A 15,834-nucleotide genomic window follows, 5' to 3' on the forward strand; every position below is an offset into this window, starting at 1 on the left:
GATTGAGGATAAGATAGTTGAAGACAGAGATCTCAAAACTGGCACAAAACTACCTGAAAAAATATTGTCAACGCTGTCCCCCCCCCCCCCCCCCTTGCAAAATCCATGAAGTTCATTGGAAGGACAGGCAAACCAATGTCCATGTCCACTTCCAGGCCAGAATCCATACTTTTGAGGCCCTAGTTTTACTTCGTTGGCTAAGTTTCTCAGCCACATTGGTTGCAGTGACAGATGTCGCAAGTTTGGAAGGTGCTGTCAGAGAAACCCAGTGAGCAATTGGAATGCATTTTGTAGATGACACATACTGCGGACATTGTGCAGCAATGGTGCAGGGAATTTAAGCGCATGGCGGTGGATGGGGATACTAATTTAGTGGACTGCTTTCTCCTGGATGGCGTTGAGCTTCTTGATATTTGAAAGTTATCAGGTGCGAATGTGGCATATATGAGAACTACGGACTCTTCCACAGAAGGGGTCAGTGATAGCCAAATGGGTGTTAGTTTATGAAGTGGTCCATTTCTAATGCTGTTCTTGGAAGAGCTTTATTGTTCTTTCAAATTCGAGGCCTTAAGATTATTAAAACTAAAACCAAGTGACACTTCTCTACTTTGACTGATCATGGGCCAGCCATTCCAAGAGTCAGTGAGGATGTTGCATTTCTTCAAGGAAGTTGCCCGACCCAAAACATCGACTATCCATGTTCTCCAGAGATGCTATCTGATTCGCTGAGTCACTCCATCACTTTGAACCTTTCCTTGAATCTATTCCCTTGTCTACCTGTCATTGGTTGTCTGGTGTAGGACATATGAATGGTGTAGCCAGAGAAACTTAGCCAACAAAGTAAAACTAGGGCTGCAAAAGTATGGATTCTGGCCTGGAGTGGACATGGACATTGGTTTGCCTGTCCTTCAATGAACTTCATGGATTTTGCAAGGGGTGGGGGGGGGACAGCGTTGACAATATTTTTTCAGGTAGTTTTGTGCCAGTTTTGAGATCTCTGTCTTCAACTATCTTATCCTCAATCATCTAAACGGCTGTACGGGCATAGTGAAATGGGCAATGAATTTCATATCATCACCAAAACATGGCTTCTGAGATGCAAGAACTTGTCTAGATTTGCCAGTATCTCACCACAACCCTTAAACATTGGAAGGCAGAGTGACGTAGGGCAACAGGTATTTGTTGCTTGTAGCATACAACCTTTGTTTTGTGGATGCCTAGTGTTATGCCCATCCACTACTATTCATCAATAAATGTGTCAGCAATTGCTTGGTTTTCAGCAAATATTAATGTCATCAGCATACCGCTGATTAACTATTGAAGTATAGGTAACTTGGATCTGAAGTGTAGCCGTCTCAGGTTATACAGCTTTCTCACTCCAGTGGAAAGCTTGTTGGTGATGTGACATGAAAGATTGAAAAAAAAGTATAGGGGCAGTATAGTCTTATTTAACACCTATTTTCAACTCGAGAGAGAGAGAGAGCAGTTAATGTTGGGTAATAAAGGCTGATCTTGCCCACTACATCGTGAACCTAACACATGAATTCAGTTATAGAAACAATCAAGCAAATACGTTTGCTTAGGATGCTGCTGATGACCCCTTATAAAAGCAAATTTATTCTCTGTTAATGATCTCATAGACCCATCTAAGTACACTGGTCTTTACAATGGGTTAATTTACAATTTTGAATGGAATATTTGCTGCTAGTTGAATTCTTTGTTTGAATTGTTGCGAGAACTATTCCAGGAATCTGACCTATTGACAACATAGCTGCAATGATAACATTCCACGATTAGATGGACTATGACTTACAAAAAAAACTTGGAGGGGATATTATTCCCACCATATTGCTGTTCTTAGTTTTGGCATTAAGGTTGAGCATGGAGCTTTTTAAAAAAAAAATCATTTCTTGAGACATTGCTAAACAAAATTCAGCGATAGACACCAGTCCAATTATAGATATCAAATATCTAATGGACTTGCAAAAATAGATTTTTTTTTGTTTATTCTGTGATTGCAGAAAGTTGAAAAGGAAATGCAAGAAAACAGGCACTGTCAATGTAAAGGATCTCATTTTTCAGCTATGATCCAATTCTGCATGAATAATAGAATAATCAGAAATACTTAACAAGGTTATAGAGTCATAGTCATACAGCATGGAAACGGGCTCTTTGGTCCAACTTGTCCCTGCTGACCAAGATGCCCCATCTACACGTCCCATCTGTCTGCATTTGACCCGTATCCCTCTTAACCTTTCCTATCCACGTACCTGTCCAAATGTAATTTAAATATTATTATGGAAGTGGTGCGTGTGCAGATGTGAGATGTCGCTATTTAGAGCATACTGCACACCACTCTACACTGCGCACCTGTGGTCGAACTATGGAAAGACAAGTTTGCAGAGACTAAAGGTGGCATATAACGATGCCATGAGAACACTGCTAAGGAAACCTAGATGGTGTAGTGCCAGTAATATGTTTGTGGCTGCAGGAGTCAGTACTTTAGAAGCTATCCTAAGACATCACATGTATAAATTCATTTGCAGGATAAATGACTCTAAAAATATAATTATTGTGGCCTTGTCAAACATAAGGGTCAGCACTACACGCTACGAATCCCAGCTGTGGAGACACTGGGATCGTTGTCTCGTTGTAGGACATTGATCATTCTTTTAATCTGGATTTTTAACTTATGTATTGTGGTTTTTAAAAAATATATAATTTATGATGCTTTTATAAGTGATATACTAAGATTTTATATGTACTTTATGATATTTAAAATGCAAAGCATTTTTTAATGTAATGTTGCCCCTTGTCTGGACCTCGAGTCTGTAATAAAGTTTATTATTTATTATTATTATTATTATTATTATTATAGTACCTGCCTCAATTGCCTCCTCTGGGCAGCTCGTTCCTTGTGCCCACCACACTGTGTGAAAAAGGTGCCATATGGATCATTTAAATTTATTCCTCTCTATTCTTTAAACCTATGTCCTCTGGTTCTTAATTCCCCTACTCTGGGTAAAAGACTCTGTGCATTCACCCTATCTATTCACCCCTTAATCTTATACACCTCTATAACATCGGCCTTCACCCTCCTCCGCTCTGAGAAATATAGTCCTAGGCTGCCCAACTTCTCAGCAATCCGTCTTGGCAATATCCTCATAAATCTTCTCTGCACTCTTTCCATTCTAATAACATCATTCCTACAATAGGGTGACCAAAACTGAACACAATACTCCAAATGCAGCCTCGCCAATATCTTGTACCGCTGTAACATAGCATTCCAACTTCTATACTCAATACCCTGACTGATGAAGGTCAATGTACTAAAAGCCTTCCTGATCTCCCTGTCTATACATGACACCGCTTTCAAGAAACTATGCACCTATACTCTTAGGTCCACCTGCTCTACAATACTCTCCAGGACCCTGCCATTCACTGCGAAGGTCCTGCCCTGGTTTGACTTCCCGAAATGCAACATCTTGCACTTATCTGCATTAAACTCTATTAACCATTCCTCAGTCCACTTGCCCAACTGATCAACATACCGCTGACATTTTTGATAACCATTTTTGCTATTTATGATACCACCTACTTTATTGTCTTCAAGCCTTCTACATTCACATCCAATCATTGATATAAACCATGAACAGCAATGGGCCTAACACCAATCCCAGAGACATACCCCCTAGTCACATGTTTATGTTCATAAAACAGATTGCTTGTGTTGACCATTATTCAGTCACAAAAGAGTAAGTGGACATGATTAAAAATAATGCATTTTATTTAAAATCAATAACATTTGTATATTAAGAATGATATGTTATAAAATCAATCTCTTGAAGATAAGTGATAATGTAATATTTATGTAACATTGTAATAACTCATTTGACATTGAGTAGAACAAGTAGAAGCAGAATAAAAATCTTAATTTATCTATAAATGGAATTATTTTGTCAGACTGAATGTTCTTCATCTCTAAAATATTTGATCAACAGAGGAAGTTAAAGTTGTACATTATAAGATTTTCTCATTGGTTTATATAAAAGATCAGTAAAACAGAAATATATTTTTGCTCCTGGAATGTGTTTCACCATTTATCTCAATGTAATTCATCTGCCATTTCATGTCACACAAATCTACAATATACAAGCACAAGAAATATATATATATTTTTTTTTTCAAACAGGTCATTAGAGAAAGGGTTACTCTGGGCTTTAACCACTTCTGAGTATATTGCTGAAACCAAATTGGATAGTAGTTACAACCTAAAACAACTGTATGGTACTGTGGAAAGGTAAGAATTGTTCAAGAACTTTTGTCAGTTGTTGGTTAAATTACATGCATTGTCTCTCAACCTTTATTAGTGCTGGTTCTTTGTGAACTTGAGGGAGTGGCTATATTAGTTATATTGCCTTTTGTTTATTCCGAAAGAAATAATTGGATTCAGAACCTTGAATATTTCACTGAGTACAAATCAATTTTACATGGCTTTGCTCATGGCATATATACTTTTTGTACTAATTTGTGAATTGTATTGTAACACACATTCACTGATGGAAAAACTGTTTTTTTTATTCTAAGAGTTAGAATATCAAAAATATATACTGAGTCAATAGCACTATCACTCTGCTATTTATTTATTGCAGAGGGATATGTCACAGAATCAAACTTGCTTACCTTTTACCTTTTTTACCTCTTTAAAAAAAATCATGAATGCAGCTATCCTTGTTATTGTAATACTTAGTTCCAGTAACCTCTTTTTCTTATTGAGCCATTCCTATTGAGTATTCCCATTGAGTATTCCTATTGATTTTACTTATTCTGTTTGCACTCGCTTTGCTTGGGCCCAAATTCATTTGTTGCCAGCTGTTCCATCCATACTTACTGTGTGTGGAAGGGATGAGGAATTTAGCGTAGCCCAGGTTCCTTACAAATTTGATCCTTTGTCATTGGTATTCTTTGTGGAGCTGCCATCCCCAAAAACATATGGATGGTCAATTGATGTGGGGTGCTTTGTGCCAACTCCTATGTTCTCAATTTAGAATGTCAGTCATTGAGCATGGGTCTGCCCTTTAAATTTCATGGCTGTTTCTATGCTTCCTTGGTGCAGCTATGGATTCATGGAAGTAAGTACACTCCTTTCTGTGGATGAATAATTTTGGACAGTTTCAAAAGTATAACTGTATTGGAAGTACAAGCAAAGTTCCTGCTAAGTTGGGATATTGGTGTTGTGAGATGATTTACTTGTAATTCTTTGCCTGAAAGAATTAAACAGTTTCGCTGAAGTATTGGCACTTACTTTTTTGTCTTTACTAAAACATTTGAATTTCCTATTCCAGATTTTTCCCTTTGACTGAAGCAAGTCTGCATACAATCCAGAATATTATTCCATCGCTGCTTCAGGAAGACAAAGATCTTCTTTTGTTCCAATGTATTGCAAAACTTTCTACGAGCGAGGGTTCAGAAATTACAAGTATTGATGGTCAGTAATTTGCTTTATTCTTTCAATATCATAACATACTTCTTTAAAAGAAGTTGGGGGGAGGGTGCACAATGGTTCGACCTGCTGTCTCACGAATCTAGGGATCCGTATTTAATTCTGAAATTGGGCTCTCTGTGTAATCACATGGGTTTCCATTGGATATGCTCCCATATCCCTAAGATGTACTCTTGGATTAATTGGCTACATTAAATCACCTCAAGAGTTGGGAGTGTTTCATAACCATGTGCATTTGAAATTCTTGCTGCAGTTTTATAGGAACATTAATGATACATCACAACGGATAATTTATTGTATTATTGATTACTGTATATAGTTATACTGGGTAATCAGATCAAGACAATGCATTCAAAAGTATATGGTGCAATCTAAACAAAGCCCAGAGTAGATCATTGCTGAAATGGGCTTGTGGTTAGGGTTGTGCAATATAGATGGTTGTTAGAAAGAAGCAGTTTTTGAACCTGGAGGTTATGGTTCTTAGACTCCCATTCCTTCTTCCTGATGGTAGCAGCGAGATGAGAACGTAGTTAGTTTAATTTAGAGGTACAGTACGGAAACAGGCCCTTTGGCCCACTAAGTCTGCGTCGACCAGCAATTCCCGTACAGTAGCCCTATCCGACACTCTAGGACAGTTTCCTTTTTACTGAAGCCAATTAATCTACAAGTCTATGGAGTGTGGAAGGAAACCGGGGCACCTGAGGAAAGCCGTTGTGGTCACAGGGAGAACGTACAAACCTCTACAAAAACCATTCATTGTCACGATCGAACTCGGGTCTCTGGCGCTGTAAGGCAGCAACTCTACCTCTGCGCTCCCGTGCCGCCCAGTTTCTTCTTTTAGGCAGCACTTTCTGCAGATCCCCTCGATGGTGAGGCGGTCATTACCCATGATGGACCGGACAACATCTACCACATTCTGCCACCTTCTTCATTCTTGGGTGTTCGAGTTACTTAGCCAGGTGGTGATGCAACCAGTCAGTATACTCTCTACAATACACCTACAGAAGTCCGATAAAGTATTCAGCAACATGTAGTGCAGGTTATCCTCTGTACACCTGTAGATGTTCAAGAGAACATTCATAGACATACTGAATCTTCTCAATTTTACACTGAAGTGAAGGTGTTGATGGATTTTCTTTATGATTGCCTTGGTCTACTGGACCCAGGACAGATTTTCAGAGATGCCCAGGAACTTGAAGTTATTGACTATCTCTAATTGACTTTCTCCATCGCCAACCTGTTGATGAAGACTGGTTTTGAAACTTAGGTTTTCCCCTTCTAAAGTCAACATCAGCTTTTTGATTTTGCTGACATTGAGAGTAAGGTGGTTGTTCAGGCACTATTCAATCAGATGATCTATCTCCCTCCTGTACTTTGACTCATCATTCCCTATTATGTGTCCAACAATGCTGGTATCATCAGTACCAGTTTTCAAAATATTTTGACAGAAGAGATAATATTGAAACATTTCCTCATGCTTTTTTTTTATCCTTGCTGCTTGTTATCTTTAACTTTTAATAAACGTGGTTATCCAAAGTTCGAATGCATGTTCATGCTACTATTCCGGTCGCTGACGAGCATTGGCTCAGAGTAAACAGTGCTTTGAATTTTCAATTCTCTTCCTTGTGTTTAAATTTATTTATTATTCTTCCTTTTCTCTTTCCTTCATGCTTCAGGTACCTTGATTGTCCCAGGATTTAATTCATTTATTAATTCTTCCTCTTTGAACCACAAGCTCCATAGAAGTTCCTTCTTATCCCCACGTTATCTTCTTATCAGTCAATAGCATTCAACCATTTTCAAAAAGTGCAAATGGCTGTCACCCCAAACTGGTTTCCTGCATATTTCATATTTCATTGATGAGGATAATCATTGTTTCATCATTGCCATGTGTCAATGTGTCTTAGACTTGCTCACAATTATGTAGCGTTTAACCAAATACTTCACACATAGAGATTTTGAATTTGTTAAAATCAAGTTCATTGTCAGACCTTTTTAGGGAGGCTGTAATCCTTGTATAACCAGTGAAGTTAGAGCATTGACGTACACAGAGAACTGAATATTGTGCATTTTATTTATTTTTTGTTACTTTAATTAAATGTTATACATTCTAGATGTGGACAGGAGATGGCAGCAGTATTTTACCGTCCAAAACGTTTTTTTCTTAATGGGGAAAATATACTATTGGCGTATTAGGTGGAGATGTGGGGCCTAAACAACATGTGATAAACTTAGCATGTATTGCAAAAGGGTGCCAATCCATTCATTTGAAATTTAATTTGAAAGTAAGAGGTCTAATCGGAAATATTTTATTACAGTCTCAATAGAACATGCAAACTATGCAAAATATATCATTTGTTCAGCTATCTTGCGGCATCATATCTTCTGTATTTCATGCTTCAAAATATTGGCACTGAAACAATGCAAACTGATGACAAATTAAGTTATGTTAATAAGTAAAGGAAATGAATAATACAAAAAGATATTCCATCAGGGGCTTCCACAAGATAGTAAACAAAGGCAATATATAATTCTGCTGAACAGAACAAGAAATCTAAAGCTCTCATCAGGGCTGTGATAAGCTTTCTCATTTTAGCCACGGGATCGTAGGAACACCTTTGTTGACCTTTGTGACCTTGAGCAGAATATATGAATTAAACCATGACTTCATTCCTGTTTGATACCCAGTGTAAACAAGTGCATGGACATTGTATGGTGTATAAGTCAGCTTTAATCATCAGTCATAGTGTCACAGTACAATACATGTAAGTTCCACTCTACCACAAGTGCGACTACGTAATATAGGAAGTGAGTGTTAATATGAAGTGTTCAATAGAGTGGAATTAGTGGTAGTACATTACTCTGATTGGTTCACATGCAATAACCAATCTACACCCAGTGACCCCCTCGTGATTGAAAATGGCAAATGTAAAAAAGATGAGCTTGATTGTACTGGCCCGTTGTTTTCTCCCAGAACATCAAATATATGCAGATTTTGTTGGCAGTACTGCCTGATATTATAAGATTATAATACATTAATGAGCAGCATGGGACAGTTTAGAATCCTAGTCATTGTAAATAAATGTGTGCATACCAAAAAGGATTTCTGCAAGTAGATGTAATATGCATTAATTGTTGGTTCACTAGATAATTTGTTGATAGAATAGCTACCCCTCCCTGAAAGTTGTAACCCAAAAATATTTCTTCTGGATTTTTCTGACTGATGTGTTTTACAAAAATGTTTGCAAATAAATGATGTAGAATTGGAGTACAGAATAGACATTCAACCCAAATGCCCATGTTAGTATTTATAATCTAGATTTTGTCTTGTAAATATCCTTCCTCTCTTCCTCATATACTTTCCAATCTTTCCCTTACGATAATTGAAATGATTCACCACAACAACTCATTTTGTACAATACAACAATACAATACAATACGGTTTATTTGTCACATTGCACATAAAGTGCAAGTGAAATGAATATGTCAGCAGCAGTACAATGATAAAGAACACACACAAAAACACAATAAAAATTTAACATAAACATCCACCACAGCATTCATCACTGTGGTGGAAGGCACACAATTTGGCCAGTCCTCCTCCATTTTCCCCCGTGATCGGGACCTCAACCCTCCGCAGCCGTTGCTGCGGGCGTCCAGATGGTAAAAGGACAAGGTACAAGTCCAGGTAAGTCCAGGATCGGCTCTTCCCCACCGGAGACCGCGGCTTTAAGTTGGTGTAGGCCGCAGGCCGGCGGTCGAGATTTAAAGTTTAAAGTTCCCGCCGAGCTGCAGCCAGAAGCACCGCAGACCGCAGGGCCGGCGGTCGAAGCTCCCCTCCAGGGGTGATGGTAAGTCGCCACCGCGCCCGCGGTAGAAGTTGGCCGCGGGCCGGCAGTGATGGCTTCTTCTTCCCCCGGGTCCCCCATGAGGGATCCCGGGCTGTAGACGCCGCGCCAGCTGGAGCTGTGCTGACCGCGTGCGGCTTCAGGCTACCGGCTGCCCCGGGCCAGCGAAATGGAGCGCTCCCCTCCAGCGAGGGCTCACCCGCTCCACGCCGAGAGTCCACGCTGCGCCCGCCGCTGAAGCCCCGGGCGCGTCTCCGGGAAAGGCCGCGCCGATCCTTGCTGTTAGGCCACGGGGGAGGCGACATGGAAAAAGTCGCCTCTCCATGGAGGAGGCGGCCGAAACGGTTTCCCCCACACCACCCCCAACACAAAACACACAAAGAAACATTAAAAACATACTTAAAAACATACTAAAAAAAAAGTTTGACCCGGGGTAAAGATGCGGGGAGGGCAGGAGCGTTGAGAAGGAGGGGGTCGGGGATCATGCCAGCAATGCTCCAGCAATCACTTGCCGCAATGCTCCTGGCGCGGAGCCACCGCTTTGTGGCCGGGGCGAGAAGTAGCTCGGGTGGCTGCGAGCGGCCGCCGGGACCAGACAGTGGAACCGGCCACTACCTCAGCTCCTTCTGCGGGCCACCGTTCACCTCTGGCAGTGCTCTCCGTCTGAAAACCTCCCTCCTGCCGCTCGCCGGCCTCACTCATGTCAGCTGCTTTCCTCAAATCCTCAAATTCCAACAGCGCAATCAAGGGACCAATTGAGGTTACTCGGCTGTCGGAATTTAAGGATTTGCGGGAAGCAGCTGACATGAGCGAAGCCGGCGAGTGGCAGGTGAGAGATGTTCAGACGGAAAGCACTGCCAGAGGTGAGCGGGCCGGCAGTAGGTGCTGAATGGCGACCAGTTCCGCTGCCCTGTCCCGAGGCCGCTCGCAGCCACCCGAGCTGCTTCCCTCCCCAGCCGTAATGCGGTGGCTCCACGCCCGGAGCGCCGGGCAGCGGTGAGGTAGTGAGTTACTGGCATGATCCCCGACCCCCTCCTTCTCAATGCTCCTGCCCTCCCCGCAACTTTACCCCTGGCCAGACTCCCCACACGCTGTGAATGGAACTCTCCCCCCAATTTGTCCCTTGAACAAGTATTGTCATTCAATAAGATCACAACTGATTCAACTTGTTCCGATGTGCTACCGTTTTTCTCACCATCTCTCCACCTGCCGTCACCCCCCACCCATTCAGTAATTCAGAATGAAGGAGATTTGGAAGCCTTGGGCAAATTGCTTTCTTTCTTTTTTCTTTTTTGAGCGTGAAAAATTCTATGTCCCACCAGCCTTCTTTCAAAATTTAGCAACTCAAAATGGGGGTGCGTTTTCATTGCGGGGAACTTTATTAAGAGATTTGGCTTTGAGTTTGTCGTGTATTATTTAGTGGCACTATCCATATTATTTTTCTTCTTTACTTTTTTAATATATTTCTAACCTGTTTATGTTACTGATTACCAGGTCTAAAGTCATCTCCATTTTTAACTTCTGTCCTTTTCTCCAATGCTAGATCTTGTGCACATCTCCTAAAACTCCCCTGTGGCTTCTTTGCATCAGATCAACCTTTTGGATAAAATCTCTTCTTGTTTAAATAATTATTTTCATCAATCTTGTAAAGAAGTGAAGTCTGACACACTTGTAACTTTACTAATTGTTTAATGAGCACTCGGGTTAAACACATTCCAGCACTGACTACTAGCAGTCTATAACCGTGCTGGAACCAAGAGAGCGTGAGAGAGATAGAGAGAGTTATTATACTTGACAACTAAGGCGTGGTTAGTGGTACTGAGGTAGCTATATTATTGGTTGCATGCATGGACCATCTACATCCTTCCCCTTAGAAATCAAAACAGGATTAGAGCCGTGGCAATGTAACAGCACAGGGCATGCGAGATTAAGCAAAGTCGCCGTAGCGAACAGGCGGCTTGACAATGCGACCCGAACGCGTGCGTACAATACCTTCCCCCCCCCCCCCCCATCGGAAAGAAGAGTGGGCGTAGTGGAGGCAGGCGAGAAAGTTAAAGCAGGATCAAGCGCAGCCGAAGCTGGAAAGACAGGAGGAGGAGGTGAACGCAGAGGAGGTGAAGGCACCCGGACAAAACCAGGCGGCTGAGGAGGAGGAGAAGAATGCAAAGGAGGAGGAGATCGCAGCAGCGGAGGGGTAAGCGGCATGCGGGGAACAGCAGGGAGATCGGCAGTGACAGGCTGGAACGGCAGCGGAGGAGCATAAGGACCCGCAGGTGCAGGCTTCGGCTCGTTAACGGCCAGTAGGTGTTGACGGCTCCGGCGATAGACAGTCCCTTCATAGTCCACCAGGTAAGATCTAGGGGAGTCAGCCATACCGACCACGGTCGCGAGGCGGGAATAGCCGGTGGTAGAGTGCATCCGAACGACTTGGCCTGGCAGTAGAGGGGACAGGGGGCGGCAGGACTTGGCGTGGGAACGCCGTTGGCTCTCATGCTTCTGGTCAATCCGCTGTTGGACAGTGGCAGGCTCGAGCACTTTGGGTAGCAGGGCTTGTTGGGCGATTGGCATTAAACGCTGGGCAGGGGAACCCATGGCTGGGTCCCGGGAGATGTTTCGTCTGTTGAATAAGCCCAGGTAAAAGTCGCAGTTGGACAGGCGCGACTGCTCCAGCAGAGCCTTAGCACTCCGCACAGCCCGTTCGGCCAGGCCATTGCTCTGAGGATACTCAGGGCTACTGGTGTAGTGATGAAAGTTCCACCTGGCAGCGAAAGCTTTGAATTCTGCGCTAGTGAATTGCCGACCGTTGTCGGTCTGCAAGCGCACAGGGGCACCGAAAGTTGCGAAGTGCTTGCGCAGCCTGCTGATGACCATCTCGGAGGTGATGAAGGGAAGTATGTCCACCTCAAACCAGTTGGAATACGAGTCGACCAGGACGAGAAACTGCTTGCCCCGCCATTCGAATATGTCAGCAGCCAGCGATGTCCAGGACATAGTAGGCGCGGCTGCTGCAAAAGAGGCTGGCGCTGCTGGTGTGGGGCAAGGTTGTTGCAGGAGGGACAGGAGGACACTTTATCCCTGATGTATTTGGCCATACCGGGCCAGTAGAATTGTCCTTGGGCATGAGAAATAGTAGCATCGACCCCGGGATGACCATTGTGGGCAGCATTGAAGTACAGATCGTAAAAGGGAGGCAGGGACCACGACCTTGTGGCCCTTGACGATGACACCGTCTTGGATAACCAGTTCATCACGGACGAGGAAGAAAGGGTGCGCCTGTCGGGCCACCCACGCTTGATAACGGCTGCGAGCTGCTGCAACGCAGGGTCAGCGGCGGTGTGCTCGATCAGGCACTGTAGCTGCTTGGTTGGGACAAAGTTAACGTTCAGCACCAGCAGGTCCTCCTGCTCGTAGGGGTGACGGTCGTAGGAGGCCAGTGGGGCACGAGACAGGGTGTCTGCCACATGCATCTCAGTGTCCTTCTTGTAAACAATGTTGAAATCAAAACGCTGGAGCTGCAGCATCATGCGCTGAAGCCTGGCGGGGGCAATATGTATAGGTTTGTTGAGGATAGTCACCAATGACTGGTGGTCCGTTTCGACTGTAAATTTGCTGCCAAAGAGGAAGTCTTTGAACTTGGAGCAGGCGAACACCACCGCCAGAAGCTCCTTCTCGATCTGAGCATACCTTTGCTCCGTATCGGTCATGGGGGCATACGAGACTGGTAGCAGCGATCCGTCGTCATAGAGCCGCAGGCAGTTAGCACCTAGTCCAAAACGGGAGGCATCGCAGGTAACAACAATGGAACGGCGCAGGTCAAAGAATCTTAGAGTCGGGGTGCAGGTCAACTTAGACTTCAGCCATTCAAAAGCCTGCTGGTGTTGTGGAAACCAGGACCAGGCAGTGTCCTTTCTTGTTAGCTGTCTCAGGGACGAGCTTAGTTCACTGAGATTTGGGATGAACGTCCCCAGATAGTTGACCATGCCCAGGAATCGCTGCAAGCTGAGGACGTCGGTGGGGGCTGACATCTGGGAGATAGCATTTGGCTTTTGCGGGTCTGGCTTCAGACCGTTAGAAGTGAAGATGTGCCCGACATAAGGCACTTCGGATACGCGGAACCGGCATTTTTTTTCGTTCAGTTTCAAATTGATCTGTCGGGCCCGGAGGTTCTTGTCATGTTCAGCAGTGTTTTTCCCGTAGACTAGGATATCATCCACGATGATGGCACACGGCATGCCAGCAAACAGCTGTTCCATGGATTGCTGAAACACCTCGCTGGCAGAGCTAATACCAAATGGCATCCGTAAGAACTTGAATCTGCCATATGGAGTGGCAGACGTTGTCAGGTCGGAGGAGCGTTTGTCGAGAGGTATTTGCCAGAAAGAGCTCTTGGCATCAAGCACCGAGAAAACCGTGGCCTGGCCGACTTGAGCTGCAACGTCTTCCATGGTTCTCATAGGGTAGTGTGGACGCCTTATCGCGAGGTTCAGATCCTTCGGATTGATGCACACCCATATCTCGTTCTTGTCCTTTTTTAGGGTGGCGACCATGGTGGAGACCCAGTCAGTGGGCTCGCTGACCGCTTCCAGCACTCCCATCGCAACCATGTTCTTCAGCATACTCAACTTTCTCCTTCATAGCGAGGGATATTCTGTGTGGTGCACGGACCACGGGCACCACTTTCGGGTCGGTGGCGATTTTGTAAACCAGTGGTAGCTTGCCCAGCTCATTGTCGAACAGGTCCGGGTATTCAGACGTAGGATTCAGCAACATCTGTACTTCGTTGACGGTGCGATCAAAGGACACCAGTCCTAGGTCTTGGCATGCCTGGTTGCCCAACAGAGTCACACAGTCATAGTCGAGAACATAGAATAGGAGCGGCCGCGATAACTTCTGCAGTACACAGGTGAAAGTGGCCTTCCCCACAGGTTTCAGCACCTCACCCCCATAAGCATGTAAAGTCGAACGGTCTGCGATCAGCAGCTCATTAAGTCTAATCTTCTTGAACAGGCTTGTTGACATAACATTGACTTTTGCCCCAGTATCGAGCTTCGCAGAGAAAGAATGATTGTTGACACTAACGAGGACCGATGGATCAGGGAGTAAAACAGGTGCGTGTAGGAGTGTGAATACACTGGCATCTCCTTGAGAACTAATTGGCTCAGAGTCGTGGGCAGTGTCGAGGGATGACTGAGAACCAAACTCGTTATCGACTTGTACCAGGTTGTTTAATACTTGTCTAGAAGCTGGGGGAAGTTTCCCACGGGACCGGCAGGCAGCAGAGAAATGGTTAAACTTCTTGCAGAAATTGCAGGATTTACCATAAGCCGGGCACTGCGACTGCATAGAATGCACATAATTGCAATTGGGGCACTTTTTAACAACGTGAGCACCAGGGGGGTTGCTCGTCCGCGGAACAGGTCTATTGTAGTCTATTTTGGGACGCGGTCTGTTGAGAAACGTTAGATTGATAGCTCGGCTATCGGACTCCCGCTGTCCAAACTGCGGGTCGACAACTTCGGCCAATCTGCATGCGTGCATGGCCTCGGTCAGAGTAAGGTCAGGCTTTCTCAGTAGCTCCGATCGCAACTTCTGATCCAGCATCCCCGTTACTAAAATGTCCCTAGTAAGCTGGTCAGTCATATTTTCAAATCGGCACCTCTGGGCAAGATAGCGCAGATCAGCAATAAAACACTCAACTGGCTCATCTGGCTGTTGTTTCCGCGTAAAGAATCTGGCTCGCTCTAAAATACGGTTAGAGGGCAAGTCACAAATTTCAGCAAACTTCCGTAGCAAACATACCGGATCGTTGGCAGACTCCGCAGGCACTAGGACCTGATCGTTGTCATCCTGGACCGCAGGATTGTAGGCAAAAGCAAGTGCTCTCCTCATGGCATCAGGACCGGCAAGGTTCAGCAGGAGAGATGCTTTGACGCCGTCGGGATCGTTTCGGTGAACGATATTCATGTAGTGTGTGAAATCCAACTCAAAAGTCGCCCAGCGCTCCGCTATGTCTGCATCAAAGACAAGGGGCAAGGGTTTGCGGCACGAGGAGGCCATAGTGGCAAGGGGCGCGAGATAAAACTCCGATAAAACAACACTTATAAAGAAATAAAACCCGATGAACAGGAGGTAGGCGTTTTAACTATCTGACACCATGTAAAGATGTGAAGTCTGGCACACTTGTAACTTTACTAATTGTTTAATGAGCACTTAGGTTAAACACATTCCAGCACTGACTACTAGCAGTCTGTAAACCGTGCTGGAACCAAGAGAGCGTGAGAAAGATAGAGAGAGTTATTATACTTGATAACTAAGGCGTGGTTAGTGGTACTGAGGTAGCTATATTATTGGTTGCATGCATGGACCATCTACAAATCTCTTTATGACTGTCATGTCTTTCTTAAAAGTATAGTGCCCTAACTTAAACTTTGTGCTTCAGTACTCTCAATGATTTAAAATAATTTTCTATTGACTTTATTGTGA

General features: G+C 44.1%; 1 protein-coding gene across 1 annotated transcript in view; it reads left to right on the top strand.

The window, feature by feature from the left end:
• Positions 1 to 15,834, top strand: part of ltn1 (listerin E3 ubiquitin protein ligase 1) — a 93,320-nt gene that overhangs the window by 55,230 nt on the left and 22,256 nt on the right. Inside the window, exons 18-19 of the mRNA XM_033033261.1 lie at positions 4,193 to 4,300; positions 5,346 to 5,488. Coding sequence (XP_032889152.1) covers positions 4,193 to 4,300; positions 5,346 to 5,488 — 251 coding nt within the window. The remainder of the gene's footprint in view (positions 1 to 4,192; positions 4,301 to 5,345; positions 5,489 to 15,834) is intronic.

Source organism: Amblyraja radiata, chromosome 14, assembly GCF_010909765.2.
Source record: "Amblyraja radiata isolate CabotCenter1 chromosome 14, sAmbRad1.1.pri, whole genome shotgun sequence".
NCBI classification, from domain to species: Eukaryota; Metazoa; Chordata; class Chondrichthyes; order Rajiformes; family Rajidae; genus Amblyraja; species Amblyraja radiata.